Source organism: Pseudonaja textilis, chromosome 1 (assembly GCF_049901715.1).
Source record: "Pseudonaja textilis isolate UNSWEBS1 chromosome 1, rPseTex1.2, whole genome shotgun sequence".
Classification (NCBI taxonomy): domain Eukaryota; kingdom Metazoa; phylum Chordata; class Lepidosauria; order Squamata; family Elapidae; genus Pseudonaja; species Pseudonaja textilis.
In genome coordinates, this window is record NC_141990.1 from 236,567,909 (window position 1) to 236,589,329 (window position 21,421).

Below are 21,421 nucleotides of genomic sequence, written 5' to 3' on the forward strand. Positions count from 1 at the left end.
CCCAAAGTATCATATGAATGGACAAGACAGATTTTTTTTTATGTGGAGCAGGGACCATTTTACTATTTTGTATTCGACTGTACATAACTTTCTTATTAAATTAATCAGATTTTATACACTAGCTGTTAAACTACTTGATACACTAGTTTCTTCTATATTTCTCTACTTTTTGGTTCCAACACTAAGAGAGGTCATATTCACCCCTATCCAACACATTTATATATCTTTAAGGTGTTCTTTTTATGCCTCATCTTCTACATGTCTCACTAAGAGATATCTATTATTTTATACTCCTTACAATTAATTTAATATCAGATCCTTGGTCCCAGCAGCCAGAAGGTTTGATGAGGCAAGAACCCGGTAAATAGGCAAATGGATCACACAAAAACTCCACAGAATCACAATAGGAAAAAAACACCCACATTTACTATGCTTTCAAATGTACTGAGGCAGACATAATTTGACTACTCTGGTATCCCAGAGGTCCAGAACTGTTTCCAACTGACTTAGAATTCTCGTGTGGAAATCCTCTAAAAGAAGTAATGCTGAGTTGAAAACTGCTTTGGAAGATTCCCAAAGTTTTCCACTGTGAAAGAGGTTTCAGTTTTTCTGTGTTCTTCTGAGAAATTCTACGATACTCCACTGATATTTTTTTTCTTTGTTATCGGAGAAAACTACTGCTGGCATTATTGTTTTCTGGTACACATTGTTCTATAACCCTGGAGCTGGATGTTTATACTTTTACAATTGTAAACACCTAATGTGAGAAGTTACCACATGATTTATTTCCTTGGATTTAAGTCAAATCTGGGAGGTTGCAAACTGCTGAAAGGAGAACCATGCAATGAACGACCTTTGCACACCTGCTGGGCATGGCACAACAAAATAAGTGTAAGAACATAATATTCTACCTAGTAAATGTCACTGAAAGTCTCACCTTTGAAAAACAATTGAAAGAAAATAGTCTTTGATTAAACTAAATAAGGACTGGCAAGAAATATATTTACAGAGGCAATTTTGTTCAAATTGTGAATGTAAAATTTAAAACTTCAAGCTATTTCTTTAAAAATTTAGTTAGCTGCCAAATTCTCAATAATGCAATTTGCAATATATAGGATGTTGAATTACAATATACACGATAGATGATGAAAACTCACAACAAAATGACAAATTGATTACATGAAGCTAGAGCTAATAACGAACTGTTTCAGAGAAATTGCTGTGTCATCACTGCATCACTGAAACCTGGTTAAAGTATTCCATCCCGGATAGTGCTTTTAACTTGGGTGAACTTTTGACATTTCAACTTATTTTCTTTAGAGAGCTGACATCAGAATTTCATTTTTTAATGTGTGCTAGTGTGTTCACAGAAAAAAAAAGTGACAATAAAGCTTATGTTACCTTATTATTAGTGGGGCACATATATACTACACCTCGCAGGATTGGCTCATTAAACAAGCTGGTTGCTACACCCAAAGATGATTGAAACCTCAATAGCCCTCAGTAATTTTTGTGCATGTTGGTGGAGCTCTTCTTGTTTCCTGCAAAGAAGCCTGATACAATCTGTTCAGATTAGCATTCTTCTTACCTTTACAGCCCAAATGGACTGGTCCAAAGGATGGAAAAGTTTGAAACAGAAGCCATCTTTTTTGGAGGGTCTCTCAATGAGCTCGCAGGAATGAAGCAAAATGGTGCCCACCCACTGTCCAGTCTTTGGAGTTTTATAGATTAGGAGTACTCCAGGTTTTAGTATGCACCACAATTTAGTCCAGCTTTTCAGAGTGCCACGTATCTGGAGAGCAAGAATAGGAAGAAATATTCTAAACCAGGGGTGTCAAACTTGTGTCTTCATGGTGGCATCAAATGACGTATCACAACTTTTTTCCCCTTCGCCAAACTAGGCATGGATGTGGCCAGTGCGCGACACATCTGGCCCACGGGCTGCAAGTTTGACAGACCTGGTCTAAACCAATATACAGCTTTCAGTTATTCTAAGTGTCTTATTTAGATCAACTACATTAAATATTTTGAGGTTTAAACCAAACTTCCAGTTAAACTTTCTGAGAAGAAATTGGAGAGGTTATCTCTTAAAAAGTTAATGAAGAATTTTCCCCTTTGCTCTTAGATTCAAGTGTTTATCCTCAACCCCAAATCACAGTCATGTTTAAACAAGAAGTGCTCCCTTGAATTTGTACAGTCTCTCACTTCTGGCCTAAATGAATCTCTATATTTGTGCCTTTGAGTTATTCTTGGCTCTTGGGGACTGCCTGGACAAGTCCATGTCATTTTCTTGGCAAGCTTCTTCAGAAGTGATTTGCCACTGCTTGCTTCCTAGGGCTGAGAGACAGGGACTGGCCCAAGGTCACCCACCTGGGTTTGTGCCTAGGATGACACTCAAATTCAGTCTCCAAGTTTCTAAATTGGTGCCTTAACACTATTCCAAACTGGGTCTCAGGTAGATATTACTGTTGGCTATTTTTGTTATTTATGTTGTGTGTATATGGCAGAAGTGTAAGCCGCTCAGAATTTACTAATGATTGGAATAGCATTTAGGTACAACCAAACAAATTGTATTTTTTTAAAGGAAAAGATGGGAATAATAGCTGTAAATCATACAAAAGCAAGGGTGATCTTTGTTAAATAATTCAAGGATGCTATCAGTCCCACTGATAATATTCTTCCTTCTTTTAAACTGTGCTTCATCTCCCGTTTTGCCACAAAAAAAACCTTGGACATGACCTCTATCTTGGTTACGACTTCAAATATATTGCTTGTTTCCCAAGAGGGCTGTTTTGAAGCAGTAAATAAATTTTGGGTAGAAAGCAGTGGCTGAATTATAATGTATAATTCTAAAAACTGTTCAAACTCCTTAGCTACATATTCTTAAAATGGCATTTTGCATCAAATTACCTTCAACCAATCTGCCATAATGACCACACGGGGATCTTTTAAAGCACTAAAGAGCTGCTTGGTGGCTTTTTTCTTCTCCTGCCTGTAGTTTTTTTTCTGGACCTATTATATTATAGAGATAAAATATCAGTTAGGAACACATTTTCTCAGTTTTTCTACTACTCGCAAGAAGGGAGACAAAACAAAGAAGATAGGCTATGTCCCCCCTTTAAAACTTTACAGTTGTATAGCTATTCTAACCAAGAACAACTGTTGCCTGTTGCTCATTCATACAGCCTAACAAATCCTCACAGAATTAGGGGAAAAGTAAACAGGAGTACATATGCTTCCCTGTGTCTTCAGGAATATGATAGATTTTCATTATTAAGAAATAATTTTGAAAATAAATGTTTTAAATTTGAAGAATCTACCAGAAATCTGGAGGTTGAATTATGTAAATATTGGATCCACCAGTCAAAATTAATAGATGTTTAGACAATAGCTACAACTGTCATCGTGGCATGCATAAAAATATGGGCATACTATCAAACAAGGTTCATGACCCTGCAAATAGCTTTATTGTGTACATTATGCAAATAGTTTTAGTAACAAAAACACCTGCTCTCATATTGATATTCTGAAAGAATTCTGAAGAGCCATATACAATAGTGTGTGCACATGGCTGCAACAACAATTGAAAAATTAAGGAACTATAGCTCGGTGGTGACAGGAAATATTGGCCTTCCAGATATTGTGAAACTATAAGTCCCAGTAACGTAGCAGTGGGACCAAAGATTAGGGATGCTAGAAGTTATAGCTTAACATTTACAAAAGATCTTAAATTCAATTCCTGAAATTTCCCACTCAGATAATACGGATATAAAAAGCACCTTAAGTTCCAGTAGACTGTAAAGACTGGATTCATTAATCTAGTGAACAAGACAATCTGCTATACAAAACTATTTAAACTCATTTTGGAGATATATAGCAAGGTCTAAAACATGCAGAATCCAAATTGGAATCAAGTAAATAAACAAATCACAATTATGAAAATTTGAGAATAATAAATGCAAGGCAATTTCAGAGATTAGAAGACATTAGCTGACAAGGCTATTTTGCATACTGTTTTCTGCATGGCGTATATAGTAACATAATGTATATTTGTTTGCCTATGGCAACTGAAGAGTGGTCCGTTTGTCATCCTGCCTGCCTGCCCATCCATCCATCCATCCATCCATCCATCCATCCATCCATCATCGGTCAATCAATGTGGAACAAAGGCTGCAGCTTAATCTTCCATCTACCTTTAATGTTTCCTTCTTGTTATTTCTTCCAGTAGGAGATACACACTCCTTATCAGACCCATTGCAAAATTTGTGCTCAGTCTATCAAAAGAAGAAAAAACAGGAATTAGATAAATATGAAATCATTTTAGAAAAGAGCTTTTTTATGATAATGAACTAAATGGGTTGGTAGGAACATTTGTAATATTGAAACACTGAGAGAATATGGGCACTGTGAAATGGCTACCATGGGAAAGAGCTTCCTATTTAGAAAATATTCACTGTAGATGGACGTGGATGTCACAAAAGCCTCATTTACCAGATGTTAAACGGGTAAGTTTATTCCCTGCCACGGCTGCCATCCTGTCCCTCAATGCACGATGATGATAATGATGATGATTACTGATGATTTAATACATCAACTTATAACTGGTCACTTAGTGACCAGTCAAAATAAAACAGAGCCCGCAAAAGCTACTTATGACCCAGTTCTGAAGTTACAACGCCACACCTAAAGTCATGTGACCATATGTACAACTGTTATGACTAATGGCTATAATTGCCAGGCTCAATTACAGTTGTAAGTCAAGGATTACCTGTCCACATAAACGTTCTCCCCTCCTCCCCCTATCCTTCCACCATGGGGAGAGGAGGGAACACTAGTACAACAAAAACCAAATTGTTAGAAATGTCGGGGTGGTGGTGGAATTTAAAGGTATACAATTTGCATACCTTTGCACACATACAGACAAATTATTACAATATAGTTTTTAAGGAACAAATTGTAACCACATGAAATTATATTGTTCATTCTTTCTATTGCACTGATCGAGATTGTACTGTATATATTTTCATGAAGTTTAGCTTTGGTATCTGGAACACCAGTCTTTTTCCAAGAACACATAACAATCTATTTTGCAATGCTCAAGGAGTGACATTACCACACTTTTTATAAATAGATTCCAATTTGTTAACAGCACATTAATATATTTAAGTCGTATTAGTAAAAACTGATTCACAGTATCAACCAATACAGAAACACCACAAATATAACCAAAGTTATATTTAGCATGCCATAATAGTACATATCTCCAATATAGTGTTAGCATGCCATAATAGTACAAATCTTCAATATAGTAGAGCAGACTAACTTTTTGGGGGACAACGGCTCTCACGGCTCCAATAAATATCCAAAATATGTATAAATTTTATGTATACTAAGAACATTTGCACCAAGACAAATTCCTTGTGCATCCAATCACTCTTGGCCAATAAAGAATTATATTCTATTCTAAATATGACAGATAGGCCTTGACTTATAATCACAATTGAGCCCAACATTTATGTTGTTAAGTGAGATATTTGTTAAGTGAGTTTTGCCCCATTTTATGACCTTTCTCGCCACAGTTATTATGTGAATCACTGCAGTTGATAAGTTAGTAACACAGTTAAGTGAATCTGGCTTCCCCATTGATTTTTCTTGTCAAAAGATCATCACATGACCTTGGGACACAGCAGTGGTCATAAGTATGAACCAGTTGCTAAGCATCTAAATTTTGATTACTTGTTCATGGGGCTGCTACATAAGTCGTAACCGTGAAAAATGGTCATAAGTCACTTTTTTCAGTGCTGTTGTAACTTTGAATGTTCATTAAGTGAACTGTTGTAAGTCGAGGACTACCTGTATTTTGATGAATAATGTTATCTTAAGGTTATAACAAACATATTTAACATTCCTTCTCAATAGTATCTCATTTTACCTTTGATGTGGGGGGAGAAGGAAACACATTTCCAAACACAGCATTGGACTTAAGCTATCTACTGTTTTTATTTTCTAATAACGCCTCTGAAATCTGCAAGTGATCTGGCCTGCTTAAAGCTATTGTGGACTGACATTACATTTGAAAGTCACCTTTAGAAATAAATGGAGATAACAGCAAGGCAATAAAAATATTTACTTTTAGATAGAAGCAGTTCAATGGAAAGAAAATCTAGGCCAAAGATTTACATACACATTATTTATACAGCACAAAAATAGCAAAGATAATCATGCTTTGATAACCACAAATGTTCCTATGTTTGGACTCTAAAAAACAGACACGGGGAGAGATGATAAACATTTTGTTCTTAAAATCATGCTTGCCTAGATTCTCTATTAGCAGAATAAGTTGCCAACAACATCTGACTTGGCTTGATAGCAGATATTGGGGCCAATGCAGTGCACAGGTACTATCAACTCATAAATATAAACACATATCAATATTCATGCTGAGCTGCAGTTGTTGTTATTTGCATTCTGTTCCCACAATTTATTCAGGAAAGAGGCACAACTGCAAGGTCATTTTGGTCCAGACTGTCTAGCTCTCCTCTCCTCTCCAACAATGGCAAAGAAGGTGAACAGCTACAGTAATCAATATATTCTGACTCCCATTTTTAGACTAAGGCCAGACCACTCACTTGGCAACTTAAGTGAAAATGCTGGTTGTGAAGGCAAAGAGATTTTCGTTCCTCCAGTACTCTTCAAAATAGACAAGGGCCAATTAACCACTGACAATTAACCATTTTCCCCCTACAATGCATGAAGATGCTCCATTTAACAGTTTCTCAAGTTTCTCACTGCTGAAGGAGGCTGAAGTCAGATTAAAGTGTTCCTGCACAAAACTAGTTTCCTATTTTATGCCAGCAGAAGGCCTCCTATGAAGTCACTTTAAATTGAATAGAATTGTCTTTGGAAATCAGAAATCAGCTGGCCATGCTCCAATTGGCCCATGGTTGGACTGTCCCTTCCATTCAACTATTAAGCATGGCAAGTTTTCTATGGCCATCAGGGACTAGATACTTCAGTGGCACAGTCAATTATTGTTATTTCTCCCTGTTTTATTGTGGAAATATCAATCTAATGGAACGCAGGCTGCAGATTTACCAAATTACCACTACATCAGTACAACTTGCTGTCATAATCAATCGATCCATCAACCAACCAACCAATCACCCACCCAGGACTTATATGAATTCTCACCTCTATAAAAAAACGTTCCTCTGGAGTTTGTCAGGCATCAATTTTCAGAAAAGCTATATAAACGGTTGCCATTTCTTTAGTGAGATGACAACATGCTCTAGCCATTTGCTTCAGCCTTTGATTCCCATAATGGAAATTCCATTCATTAGGTATACGGGAAGTTTGGGCTGATCCATACTTTACCCTAGCATGGAAATAAGTCATCTATTGTTTCGGAAGAACAGGACTGAATGACATAATTCTCAGCCCAGCTAGCCTGCCAGGAAGGCAGACAATTTCCAATTCTTTTGTTTTTGTGTCAGAAATAGTGCTTTCCCACCTCTGCTCCCACAAGCAGAGCAATCCAGCCCACGAAGCGCTTTGTTGCATTTCACAGATGCCTTTGTGGTTGGTTTATGCTGTGGCTGGAATGCTTCCCCTGTTCTTTGCCTTTGATTGTCATTTCATACTGGATGGCAAGTCTGCCTAATGTGGTGAGGCCGGGACTTTTCTTTTCAAGGTTTAAAAACAGAGCAATCAAATATTAGGTACATTCTCTGTCTTGAGTTACGTATAAAAATAATAATAGCAATAGCAATAGCACTTAGACTTATATTACCGCTTCACAGTGCTTTTACAGCCTCCTCTAAGCGATTTACAGTGTCAGCATATTGTCGCCAACAATCTGGGTTCTCATTTTACTGACCTCGGAAGGATGGAAGGCTGAGTCAATCTTGAGCCAGTCAGGATCGAACTGCCAAATTGCCGGCAGTCAGAAAAAGCAGCCTGCAGAACTGCATTCTAATCACTTGCGCCACTGCACAAGTGGTAGGATATAGGCAGGATATAAATAAAATACATAAAAATGAAATAAAATGCTAGCTATCTCTTGGGGGGTGGTGGTGTTTAAGATATTAGGATTGGAAGAGTTCTGTCTTGTTTGCATTTTGGCTCAAGTGACAGAAGAATGGTAAAACTGTCTCTCTTTTTCCCCCCCTCATTTTAGTCAAAATATATGCTTACAAAAAAGAAAACAATTGCTGCTTAATTTCCTAACTGAATGGAAAAAAGAAATGGAAATCTACCAATCAAGGGATGTGTTAATTTTAGTCTGGATCAAAGTTTTGGCCTCTGTGTGTCTAGAGGACAGTCTTAGGTTCTTACTATGGCTTTAGTAGTTGTTTGATATACAGAAAAACAACAGGCACAGATTTTAATAATGGAATGATACAGAATGCCGCCTGCTGGTTTCTGCAGATGAAGCTTCTATGAAAGCTACTAGAGAAGGAGGTAAGGTCTCTAATACAGATTAAAGAGGCTAAGGAGGTCACTATCAGGGATCCACATATACATGAGCAGGTACATCTAAATCTATGTATTCTAAAAAGTGGAAAAACAAAGGTTAAAATGCCTATTAGAAAAGTGGATAAGAGGCAAAAACATTCTCAGGCTGAGGGCACCACTAAAACTGGCCTTTGAATAATATGCCTTCCCCCCTTGCTGGTGCAGTAGTTAGAATGCAGTATTGCAGGCTAACTCTGCTCACTGCCAGGAGTTCAATCTTCACCAGCTCAGGGTTGACTCAGCCTTCCATTCTTCCGAGGTCAGTAAAATGAGCACCCAGGTTGTTGGGAGCAATATGCTGACTCTGTAAATTGCTTAGAAGGGCTATAAAAGCACTATGAAGAGGCTTTTAAATGCTATTGCTATTGTTAAATAGGACCATCACATGTATTTGATTAAATTTAGTTTACATTTAATTTAACATAAATCAAATCTGTTATATTCTCCATTTTATTACTTTCTCTTTTCTTCCTAAACTTATTTTCCATTCTTTTACCTGAAAATTACAATTTAGTTTCATCTTGTAGAGGTTCAAAGATGGAGCTAAAATCAAAGCTTTGGGGGAATGGAGACTATGTGCCCCTAATGCAGATAATTTCCATCATGCAAAATTAAAGCTTGTTTAAGCTTCTTTAGATATGCAGGAGAATTTTTTTTGTGGTATTTTAAAAAGCAGAGCAACTTCCTCAAAGATCAGAGCATAATTTAGTGGAAATATTACACATACAAACAATGCATGTGTCTTCTTTGTGTATGAAACTAGTGCAAACCCAAGGCAGGTTGGTTTCTAGCCTATACATCAAGAATAACCGCAATCAATTTGCCCTTTAAACAAAGATCGAGGAAATAGCAACAAAACATTGCAGCTAGGCGTAGGGAGTAAGTGGCTGTAAGATTGTCCCCTCATAGCAACAATAATAATCAGGAAATTGAACACCCAACGCTGAATTGTAACCAGCAACAAAGCCATTTATAGTGTAGCGTTTGAACACACAACATTTATACTATGGTTACAGAAACCTCCAAATCAGAACATGAAATAATGACTTGAAGTCAAGGTAGTATGAGAGAGATGTTCTCTCTAGCGGCTTCAGGTGTGAAAGTCCAATTTAATTCAGAATGACTGTCTGAACAGGACTTAATTTAAATTGGACTGATTTGGGCCATTAAACTGCAAGTGCAGAATGTATACAAATTGTCCTGTTTCAATTCTCTGTGTGTTTGATTTGATACATGAAGCTCTTCCAAATTGGTTCACCACAATGAATAGCTACATAGGATTGGTACCTCTCCCATAATTGTCTGGGCAATTTTAACAACCAGGGTCAAACTCAATCAAGTATTTCAAATTAAAGTGATGATCCCCTAGCAGAAGTTTTTATATTTGCTCACCATTGCAAACATTTTTCGCTGCATGACAAACCCTTAGACCTGGGAAAGGGGATGCACTCACCTTTGTACAAGTGGTCCTTCACTTATTACTATAATTGAGCCTGGAATTACAGTCATAAGCCTTTCTGGTCATTAAATGGTTCACCATATAACCACTTCTGATTGTATGACCTTTTTTCCAGCAGTCGTTAAGTAATTATTAAGTGAATCCATTGTCCATAATGCAGAGATTTTTTGCCCAAAATTGGAAGCAAATGCAGATTTCCAGGGAGGAAAAACCCTTATAAATTGTGGTCACGTGACCATGAGACATCGCAAACGGCTGCAAATACAGGGCCATGTTAGGCTGGAACAACAGACCCACCCATCAAGAGTTTAAACTAGCTACTTTATTGTTCTATTGCCTAGTTCAAGGCATTGCCCCAGAGTGGCAGTTTGCTCCTGGGAAAGACTAGATAAAATTCAATGGCATTCAGATCTGAGACTGATCCCCTGCTTGACCCCTCAACTGGAAGAGTCTCTTTCCTATAGCTGCCAAGTGCCCCAAATGCAATCATGTTACCACATGGGGTGTCTCTGTGTATCAGAACTTTGAATCTGGGCCATAAGTAACTCTGGGGATGTCCCTTGTAACTTCAAACAGTCATTAAGTGGCCAGTTCTAAGTCAAGGATTGACTAGCTGTACCGTGCTTTGAATTGATGATCAGATGCCCTTGAATGTCAGAGTAGATAATCATACCCAACAATGGCACAAATTTACTTCTCTCTAGTATAATGCAACAAGGATTTAGTTACAAACACAGGAAATTCACTGTACAGTATTTTATCTATTGACAGGTCATCTTAATGCAAGTTTAATTGGAGCAAGAATTCTCTGTAATCATCGTTACCTTATTAGTAGAGTTTGGTGTCTGAGGAATCTCATCCTTCAGCATGGGCAAACTATTTCCTTCCATATCTTTTCCTGAAACACAACATTAAACAAAACTTTAAGTACTGCTTTACTGTGTTTTTAAAGAAATCAAAAGCAGATATAGTACCCTACAAAAGCTATACCTTAGGGTTATACACTATAGAAAAGCAAGCAGATAATTTTTCCCAAAATGTTTCTTCCAAAAATATTGGATTTTGATTTCTGGAATTCTCCCACCACTATAATCTTTGTTCATATTAGGTAGGAGACTGTTACAAAAGGTGATATCCATCAGGTATAGAGGGCAACAATTTAGGGAATTCTATAGAATGCTACCTTTGTATTATTGTTTGTTTTTAAACGTTTTAGCAACTGTAAACTGCTCAGACTAGCTGGGAGTCTGGTAGCATATAAATTTAACTTCTTAGAATGACTGGGCCTAGAAATTTCAAATCTCCTTTCCCAGCGATCCTCTCGATCTTTTCAAGCTGCGTTCTTCCCTTCTGCTTTAGATTAGCAACTTGGTAGTTCTTACTGTCATTATTTATCTTCCAGGGAAGTACTGCTTAACATCTTTCCAATGTTTCAGAGAGATAATGGTCTCAAAATGCATATTGTCTCTGTAGCGAATAAAAGCTAAAAGCAGAAAAACAAAATAATCTTTACAATGCAGTCTCTTGGCCATGTTTCTCAGTGAAATCTGTCAAGAGGTTTCAGCTCTTTCTCCTCTTGGGAGATTAACTTCATAAGAGATAAATAAAATCCTACTTTGACTTAAAAAGAGAAATAAAAAGTAAACTGTAATAAATATTACATTTAGATATTAAAATATAAAGTTTTTCTATTAAAATATATAAGTATTGCCTTGACCAAAACAATTAAACACAAAATCCATAAGACAATGCAAAATGAATACTACAAGGAGACCAGAACATGGTGAGGGTATGCTACAAATGAAAAATAACTCTTTAAGGAGATTTGAGTACAATCCAACTAGTTACATCAGATCACAAGAATCTACAGAAAAAAAATGAACTTCACGAATGTGCAGTTCCTACTTTTATACCAAGAAATAAAAATCAAGAGATAATAAGGCTCAACTGGCATCACACAAATAAATAAAAATCAAAATTGTAATATAGTTTTCTGGCTACATATGTGACTAGCTCAATACCCGTGCTTCACTATGAAACTATGTGGTGTGGCTTCGTTTTTGGGGAGGAAAATAAGGGGGGGGAAATTCTGCCTCTGCCAACCAGCATCCATTGGTATTCATCTGGCTAGCATCCTGTCAGTGTGTGAGAGAGTTGAGGGCTGTTTAGAAACTGAAGCAGTACTTGCTGTGTGAGCAAGGAGACAGCAAGGAGCCTGGGTGTGGCTTAGCTCAACTGTTCTGTACTAAAGCTGCTTGGTGCTATAAAACTAAAACTGAAACTCCTCTCCTCTGCTTGTGTTTTGCATTTGGAACAGGTTTCTTTTCAGGTGGGGAGGGGGAGTAGAACTTCTTAGCATCAGAGTGTGTTGGTAATAATATACGAAATACTAGTGCTGTGATGGTCATTTCAAAAAAATCATTTCTTAGTGAGCAGCTAGAAGCCAAGGGGAACATACATGCCAAAATTCAAGTTTGTAGGCTTTACGGTTCTGGAGATTTTGTGATGATGTGGAGTGGTATTTTACTTTTACACATATAGATTCATTTTTAACAGATAAATTCCTGAAGAAAAATCCTCTGTGTTCCCTCCTTGCCTTATTTAGCTTCTTGTAGATTCCAATTTTTAATGATAGCTTAGAAGAATATTAGAGACCTCCCTTTTCCCAGGTCTAATGCCCTGCTTCTTCTTCCATACCTATTCCAATTCTTTCTTTGAAGTCCTCCCTTTCTTTTAATAAGGACTTAAATTTAACCATTATTTATAAAGAATGCATATTAATTTCCCCAGTTGCTTTGGGTCAGGATGAGCGGAGATCCCAGTATAGTTCTGGTTACTGTTTAACTGTTTCAGCTAGTTTTAATGGTATGTTGTTTTCCCTAAATTTTTGTTTTACTATTTCTACTTTGCACCCCAAAATCTAACTGTTTGAGTTTGGTATATATATAAATGTTATAAATAGATATGGATCAAGGATGACAGGAGCCCAAACTAAACATATCTGGATAGTCATAGGATGTCCAAGCGTGAGAATTAAACACTTAGAAGATTTTGCAAGAGTGTATACTGACACAATTCTTAACAATAATCAAGAAAATGGCTATGCAAAGGTTAGGTTTTTCAGATCTAGCGAGTTTCTCACTTGCATTCCAAAGTTCACCACACAGAAGTAGTTATAAAAATTCATAAGTGAATTAAATAATGAGATAAATATTTGGAATAATACAATAAAATAGAAAACGTATAAAAGCACTGTTAAGATAAGGAATTGGATATAAAAATTGAATATGTAATCATGGTCATATTTGTATGTATATGTGAAACCTATAATCATGCTGTTCACTAAAAAGAGATGTTAAAATATGGAAAACTAAATAAAACTTGTTTAAAAAAAAACAGAACAGGAACGGTATTTCTTAGTTTAGAGCAGTTTTTTTTTCAAACTTGAAAGGTTTAAGATGTGTGGATTTCAACTCCCAGAATTCCCCAACTAGCAATTCTGCAATTTGAAATTCACATAGTTTAGAACTCCCAGCTTTGAAAAGCACTGGATTAGAGAGTTTCTAAATTTGGTGACTGGTTGTTTTGATAAAAGTGTATTCACTGTTTCTTTTTCCACGTAGAATGATTGTTTTCTTGAAAAGGTTGCAAAGTTGTAACTGCTAAAGGTCTAAAGTAAAAATAAACTTTTGCCGGATGTCAAGTCAACCTCCCCCCTCCCCACAAAAAGAAGTAGGTATAAAAATTGTGGCTCAAAACACAGCACTAAGTTTCTCAAAACATGGTCAGGACTATTTTGTCCATATCAGAAGCTGGAGCTTATGCACAAATCCTTTCAAATACAAAACTAGTCTTTTTTGTCTCAAATATTTTTGTGCCAGTTAGAAAAGATAAAGTGTTTTATTGGTGCCATCAAATCATCAGGAGTTGGAAATTCTTCCAGATCTGCTGTCGCAAATTACAAGAAATGCTCAAAAGTCTTGATTTCCCATTTCTCCATCTCCACTGTATAGCACATTTTAAAATCTACTAGAACACACTCACCTGGGCTAATGGGATAGATCTCATTATCAGCCCCCAAAAACAAGTTCCGGGTCAGCTTGCGAGGATCAATTTTCTGAGGTGTAGATGCAGCAGGACAGAGTGAGAACCTTCGCCGAAAAATGTTTTCTTCCTTCATGGCATGTGCTGTAGGGGTTTTCTGAAATTAAGAGATTAAAAACCATCACATGTAGCTAAATAACATATTCGGGATTTTGCTGTTTATTTTTTTGCTTGCTTAAATCAATCTATTGTTAAATTAAAACACTGGCTTTTTAAAAACAAAACCAAACAAATAACTTAAAATAATATGACAAATATGCCAACAACGGAGTTTAATATTTTAATATTTATTTTAATAACCTCAGTATTACACCTCATCTATTCAACCAAATGCAGCCTAAAATTAGTTTTGGTCAGGCAGGTTTAATTTAAAATACACTATTTGTTCCATGCCTGCTACCCAAACCAGGAGAAATCAAGATGCTTCTCCTATTTCCATTTCTGCTTCTTATATAAGTTCTTGACTGTACTGTCCAAACTAGAAGGCAATGCCTATTTTTCACAACCACAGAAAATGGCTCTTCGAGCTTTAAATCATACGAGTCTCTGATTTTTCCTAAAGATTTCAGGTCAGAAAATTTTTATCAACCCATCAGTAAAAAAAAAAAGACTGGCCTGATTAGGTTAAAGGCCAGCCATTCTGTTCTGAAATAATCAGCTATTGATTATGTGGTGCCCACTAAATACATCAAGTTCAAATATTTTGCCTATCAAATGAGAAGAGAGGACTCCTTGGAAAAGACTCTGATGTTGAGAAAGGCGGAAGGCAAAAGGAGAAGGGGAAGGCAGAGGATGAGATGGTTAAATAGAGTCATCCACAAAATGAACATAGATTTGGGCAGACTCCCAGAGACGGAGGTGGGGAGGACAGGGGAGCTTGGCATGCTGTGATCAATGGGGTCACGAAGAGTCAGATCTAACTTCAGAATCTTAACAACAAAAATAACAACGACACATCTCAAGAATAAAATCTGATTAACGTTTAGTTAAAAACATAACTACAATGTATTGCTTTGCTTATCACATAAAGCCTAATTAATGTCTGGATGTTCATATTGTGTAAAAATGTCATGCAACCTATGATTCCAAAATTCCTAGGCAATGACTACGCATTGTAACCTGCTATGAGGTGACTTCTAAATGGAAGGCAATGGTATAATGCCATAATTATATAGTGTTTAATTTTTCTTTTAATATTTTATTTTTTTTGTGTGTGTGTGAGTGTTTCAATTACTACTATTGAAGGAGAACTGAGTAAAACCATCTTAGAGACCCTAGAAGGCCAGTCTAGCTAGATTTAATCCAATCTAGCCAAATAATTATTGGTTAATATCTAATTTATAAGACTATAAATTAAAGATTGTTTGTGCTAGTTTTCCTGTTTTAATACAAGAAACAAAACAAGAAAATCTGGGAATACTTTTTCCTTCTCACATTTTTGCTACAGTGTACCATTAACAATATAGCAAATAGTCAGCAAAACATAAACGTAATACTGAATGTATAAGATGTTGGGAATGGTTAAAAATCATGAGCTATAAAATAATACTCTTCTTACAGGTGCAATTTTTTGCAACGGAACATATACTGCTAAATTACACTGGAGATAAAAACAAATTTCTTTTAAAAACAGGCTTATCTTCAAAATACAAATCAGAAGAATTAACATGCTTTCAAGTAAACACTAAAAAAATGTTTCATAAAATTAATTAATCTTTTAAGGTGGAGATCTAACAATATTAGTACTCATAGTTTTACCAAGAGAAATACAAAAGAGCAACCAAACGTTTCACAGTCTTTTATTATTGTGTACACAACAGAGAGACTCTTAAAAGTACAAGGCAGGAAACAGAAGATAATTCAAACGGCCTTTTGCTAAGCTGTTCCAAAAAACTGACAATAAACCTAATGAGTTCCAGACATTTCAGATCTTATTTTTTTATCATGGGATTTATAAAAATGACATTGCTGAGCTAAGCCAACTTTCCGTTTTAGAAGCAACAGATTATCCTTCCATATGCTCCTTTTTATCATAGCTGTTTGGGAGCAATGTGTTTGCTGTTTCCGATGTGCGTCAACCACATTGCTCTTATGTGATAAAATGCAGAAATCATACAGAAAAGGTAGGATCATGCAGGATCAATTACTGAAAAGATTACCTGGGTGGTAATGTCAATGGAATAATAATTTTCTTCTCTTCCTTGATGCTCCCACGTTTTCTCTCTTAGGTTCTAGAATGGGAGATGGGCCAAAAATCTCAAACTTCCTGTATTAAACTTCTGCTCTCTCATTCAATCATTTTATTAAATTCTGTAAATTTTAAATTCACAGACCTTTCATATGGCATTTCAGTGGCTCTTAAAAGGCAAATGGGAGAGGTTAATCTGAAGGGGCACAAGATTATATTACGTAACCACCACCTCATCACTTCAACATGGATGGCAAGAAGAGAAGCTACAATTAATTTCTTCCCTGAAATACAATAATCTTCTATAGTAATTCAGAATTCCCAATGAAAGGATCTTAAAGATACCAAAAACTATTAACTGTTGTGTATGATGGTGGGGAACATTTTTTTATCTCCATAAATTGAAAGAAAGCATAATTGAGTTACAGCCCTGCACAGAGCCTTAATGCGGTTTGTTTACTATTATTTTATTTATTCTATTTTTGCATGTATAACTTCCCATCTCACATCTGTCACTGAGCAACTCACAACTATTAAAAACAAGACTAAATATAGCAAAACATAGAATTGTATATACTATTAAAACTCAAACACAAAACATAAACATAGCAGATGAATGCAAGCCATACATCCCATTCATTATAACCATTGAAAAGGCTCATTGGTCCTACCAAACTCCCAAGCATGATGGCACAGGCCAGAATGGTAGAAGCCACTTTAAATTCCAGGTGAAATAATGTTCATTAAAAATTTCAATTTTATAAAAGATAGATAAAAAGAAAAAAGTGTAAACAAAACAGGAAAAGAAAACTAAAATTAATAAATAAATGACTTTCTACTTTCTTAATAGATAACTACAATCTTATTCCTACAATCTTAATGTATGTTGCTAAGTGAGAAATTCATTAAGTGAGTTTTGTCCCTTTTATAACCTTTTCTTGCCACATTTGTTAAGTGAAGTTGTTAAAATTAGTAACACAATTATTAAAGTGAATCTGACTTCCCTATTGACTGCTTGTCAGAAGGTTGCAAAGGGTGACCACGTGACTCCGGGACACTGCAATCGTCATAAATGTGAGTCAACTGTCAAGCATCCGAATTTAAATCTCATAATCATGGGGATGCTGCAATGGTCATAAGTGTGAAAAATGGTCATAAGTCAGTTTTTTTCAGTGCCACTGTAACTTTGAATGGTCACTAAGCTAAGAGCTATAAATCAAGAACTACCTGCAATCTTGCTGCAGAGACTACAGTATACATAATATCAATCTATCATGAATGTTTTTCTCATTCACTGTCCAGGAATGATATTCAAGGCAGAAAAGGATCTCTTTCTTCCTGGGTCCCCATCAGATGACATTCTTTGGTGAACAAGATTTTTAAAATACCTTTCCTGTCAAATCTGATGGGATATGGGTAGATCCAACCTGAGAAAGGAGGTCCCTCTAATATCCTAGTAGTCCTATGCCATTGTGCTTGGTAAATTCATAAGGATTAGTGTTATGGGTAAAACCCACTCCCCAAAAAACCCCTTTTATATCGCCAATTCTGGAACCAAGTATTCAGTAAACTGCAAAGTGTGCGTTTCTAACCTCTGTATTCACATGACCTACAGATCTCTCCAGCCATCACATTTGCCCCGACTAACTTAGTGGGTTGTCACTTAGCAGTCAAAAACACAAGGACAGAAAGCTCTAGCAACACAGAAGAAAACCAGGTGTCTTTTGTGCAACCGTATTACAGGGCTCCGGGGGGACAGGACGTTAAACCATTTAATTTTACAGAACAGGACTGCTGTGTGGATGTAAGAATTAAGGAGTATTCTCAACAAGTCAAATGTTCCCGTTTTGCTGCCCCTTTTTTTGGAGTCTAGTGCTCATTTCATGAAATCAATCATCAATATATCCCATTAATTATATAAAGATGAAGGTTCCCTTCATTAAGAAGAGTTCATTGTTCAGCCTCTGTCTAGTGGGGAATGAACTCAACTTGTCTTGCAAGCAAAACAAAGAGGATTTAGACATTAGTCTCGTTCTTCAACCTCCTCCTCATGTTCCAGATTTAAAGTTTAGGCAAAATGTCTTAGGAATCTTTTTTATTATTACAGTATTCAATGTCGATTTGTAACCAGATTGGTTTAGATATAGCCAAACAAGATAGAAAAGGAAAAAAGAACAAAATGCAAAGCATGTTAGAATATATTCAAAACTATATTCGATGCAGAGAGTAAAGAAGGAACAAGCAACCATACTGATATACAATCTCAAACCTAACCTAATTTCATTACACCCTAGTGCTGAACACAACTATGGTTCTTCAGAAACACTTTCCCCCTTGATTAGTTAATGGCTAGTTTCACAAATTATATTGTGATATAATGCCATTAATTTTATTTTGACTTGTGTAATGTGTGAATTCACTACTGTAGTTTGAAATTTATGTTTTATGGTTCTAAGAATTAAAAGGGCCTAATTAATTGCAGTTTATTTGATGAACAATGGTTAAGCAAATGGTAGAATAACATACCCCCTTAATGTATCCAGGTTAAAAAAAACCTAATTCTATAAAGAAAGAAGTCCTACTGAGTTAACAAGGCTACAACAGTTCAATTTCATTCCTAGTTATTTGGAGATACAACTCCTAAAATTAAATGGGATTTGCTTTTGTAACACAAATAGGATTTCCCTGTTAAAAAAATCATACCGCTTTCTTTCAACACCTCTGTTGTATTTCATTTTAGCATCTTAAAATTTATTAATAAAACATGTGCATATGTTTTATTCAATAAGACCATTTCTGGGTACTCCATTTGAGTATTTCATAAATGTAGGGTAATAATATGGTTTGCACGCAGACTTCAAGCATTTCTTAAAGTAACGGCTGCTTTCTGCCATATTATTAATCTACTTCATTTCTTCTATAAGCAGTAATAATATTTATTTCGTTTTATAGTGGACAGTTAAAAATAGGATTACAATTTCAAGCTATCCAGACATGATAAGATGGTTGAATATACACCCAACTCTAAGTCTGGCTGACAATACTGAATTCACTGGCAGGAATCAACAACCCATTTCTAGACCCAGAAAACAATCCATTTCTACACCCAGATATTTGGCTGCAGGTTTCAGGTGTTTGAATAGGTGATTGATGTTCTGTTCCCACAGTTTGGTGGTAAAAAGAAATGAAGTCATTTGGTTTTTAGCTTTGGATCTTGCTTTAAAGTTGATACAACTTGCCAGACTTTTACACTGCCAAGGTTTCCAATCCCCCAAAGCAATATGATGATAGGTCAGATAACTGAAGCCTGAGATGTGGGAGGCAGGATGAGGCAAGAGTTCCTAAAAATGGCGAAACCACTTAGCCTCAAACATGGAACTATTTCCAGAGAAAAACAGAAAACTTTCCCACTCCTCTGCCGCCTAGTGGCTGCCTAGATTTCTGCAATCCCGGATCTGGTAATCTTAACAGCAGCTTTGCTGTGATTTCGAATAAATCTTCAGTAGAATCAGAAAAACAGCACTACGTTTATCAAAAGTGAGATGCCATGTGACTGTACAGTTCAATGCTGAATCTAAATGGGCTGCAAACTCTTATTGCAAGCGCCCTCAGCAACTGCATAACAAAAAGGCACCCTTCTGCCAATAAAGGAGAATATGTGTAGCCCAGGGTTGAAATGTGGGGTCCTTTGGTGTTCTCTTGAGCTTGCTTGTTTTTTTGCAGATGTTTCATTACCCAAGCTATGTAACATCATCACTACAAGAAAACAACCAAGCTCAGAGATCACCAAGGACCCCTACACTATTCTGCAAAAATGCACTTAGGCAGCTACCATTTCAGCCTCAACTTCTCTCATAAATGTTCTGCTATAGAAAGCCAATCTCAAACTAAATTTAACACACAGGCTTCCATTCATATCAACAGCAGGAATAATAGGTTGGCTTTTATTATTGTTTACTTGACTTAACCCATTTACATGGTTTAATAGTCCACGGTTTTTAAAATGCGCTAAAAAGCTACAATCTAGACAATCACATTTTAGTCTAGCAAACAAGAATCTTGAGATATATTTCTTCCACCCTACTCCTGATAAAGCTATTTAGTTAAAATAAATAAATGGGGTAATTGTGTTCTTTTATTCTTTCAGAGCATACAAAAAGCAAGTTAATGGATGGATAAGATTTCATTAACGAATTCATTTCTCCATTTTATATTTTCCTAATCTAGCAATCAGATGGAAACATATTGACTTTGTTTGCAACATAAATAAGGCTGGTTGCATACACTGCCTACTGCTGGTTTCATGTATTTGTTGCTTTCTGCATTTGTTGTTAACACCCAATATTTATCAAGGAGATCTTGACCTTCTCTTGGGAGGAATTTATTTAGCAAATATGATGTAGTGGTGAAGGTAGAGGCCTAGAGGCTATGAGGCCTCCCTTGGGCTTGAAAGCTGGCTGTGTGACTTTGGGCCATTTACTCTCTTAGCCAAATTCATCTCACATAGTTGCTGTTGAGGTGAAAATAGGAGACAGGACTGTATGTGATATGATATACAAAATAAAATATGATGAAAAAATACTATACCCATACTAACCTTTTTCCCCGCTTTTGAAGCGCAGCTGCTTTGCGCAGCACAGCAGATTGCCACGCGCCAGTTGCTGAAGTGACAGGGAGAGTGCAGGATTGCAGGAGATAAGTCGGAAAGTCTGTGTGCCTGCACAAAGTGCACGTTTGGCATGTGCATGCACCCACCAAGCCACACCCACCGAACCAGTGGTAAACATTTTTGAAACGCACCACTGATTGAGTTACAACCACAATTGGCACTGGAGCACTGCTAAGTGATGCGGTTAAGTGAATTGTGCTCAATTGTACAACTTTTTCTGCTGCAGCTGTTAAGCAAATAATACTTGATTAAGTGAATCCAGCTTCCACCTTCGACTCTGCTTGTCAGAAGCCCCTGGGAAGGTTATGAATGGTGATCACATGACCCTGGGATGCTGCAATAATCATAAATACATGCCAGTTGCCAAACACCTGAATTTTTGTAATCTTACTGCAGAGGATGCTGCAACAGTCATAAGGACCAGTCACTTGTATTTCAGCACTGTCATTCATTAAACGAATGGCTATAAATCACCTGTGGTGCACAA

At 36.4% G+C, this 21,421-nt stretch overlaps 1 protein-coding gene across 4 annotated transcripts in view; it reads right to left on the reverse strand.

Moving 5' to 3' along the window:
* The window catches only part of OSBPL5 (oxysterol binding protein like 5), a 146,475-nt gene that overhangs the window by 40,777 nt on the left and 84,277 nt on the right, over positions 1-21,421 (reverse strand). For all 4 annotated transcript variants that reach the window (XM_087920276.1, XM_026706539.2, XM_026706538.2 and 1 more), the window contains exons 2-6: positions 14,018-14,174; positions 10,798-10,871; positions 4,194-4,274; positions 2,911-3,012; positions 1,589-1,792 (exon numbers count right to left, since the gene is read on the reverse strand). In XM_087920276.1, the coding sequence (XP_087776402.1) occupies positions 1,589-1,792; positions 2,911-3,012; positions 4,194-4,274; positions 10,798-10,871; positions 14,018-14,174 (618 nt within the window). The remainder of the gene's footprint in view (positions 1-1,588; positions 1,793-2,910; positions 3,013-4,193; positions 4,275-10,797; positions 10,872-14,017; positions 14,175-21,421) is intronic.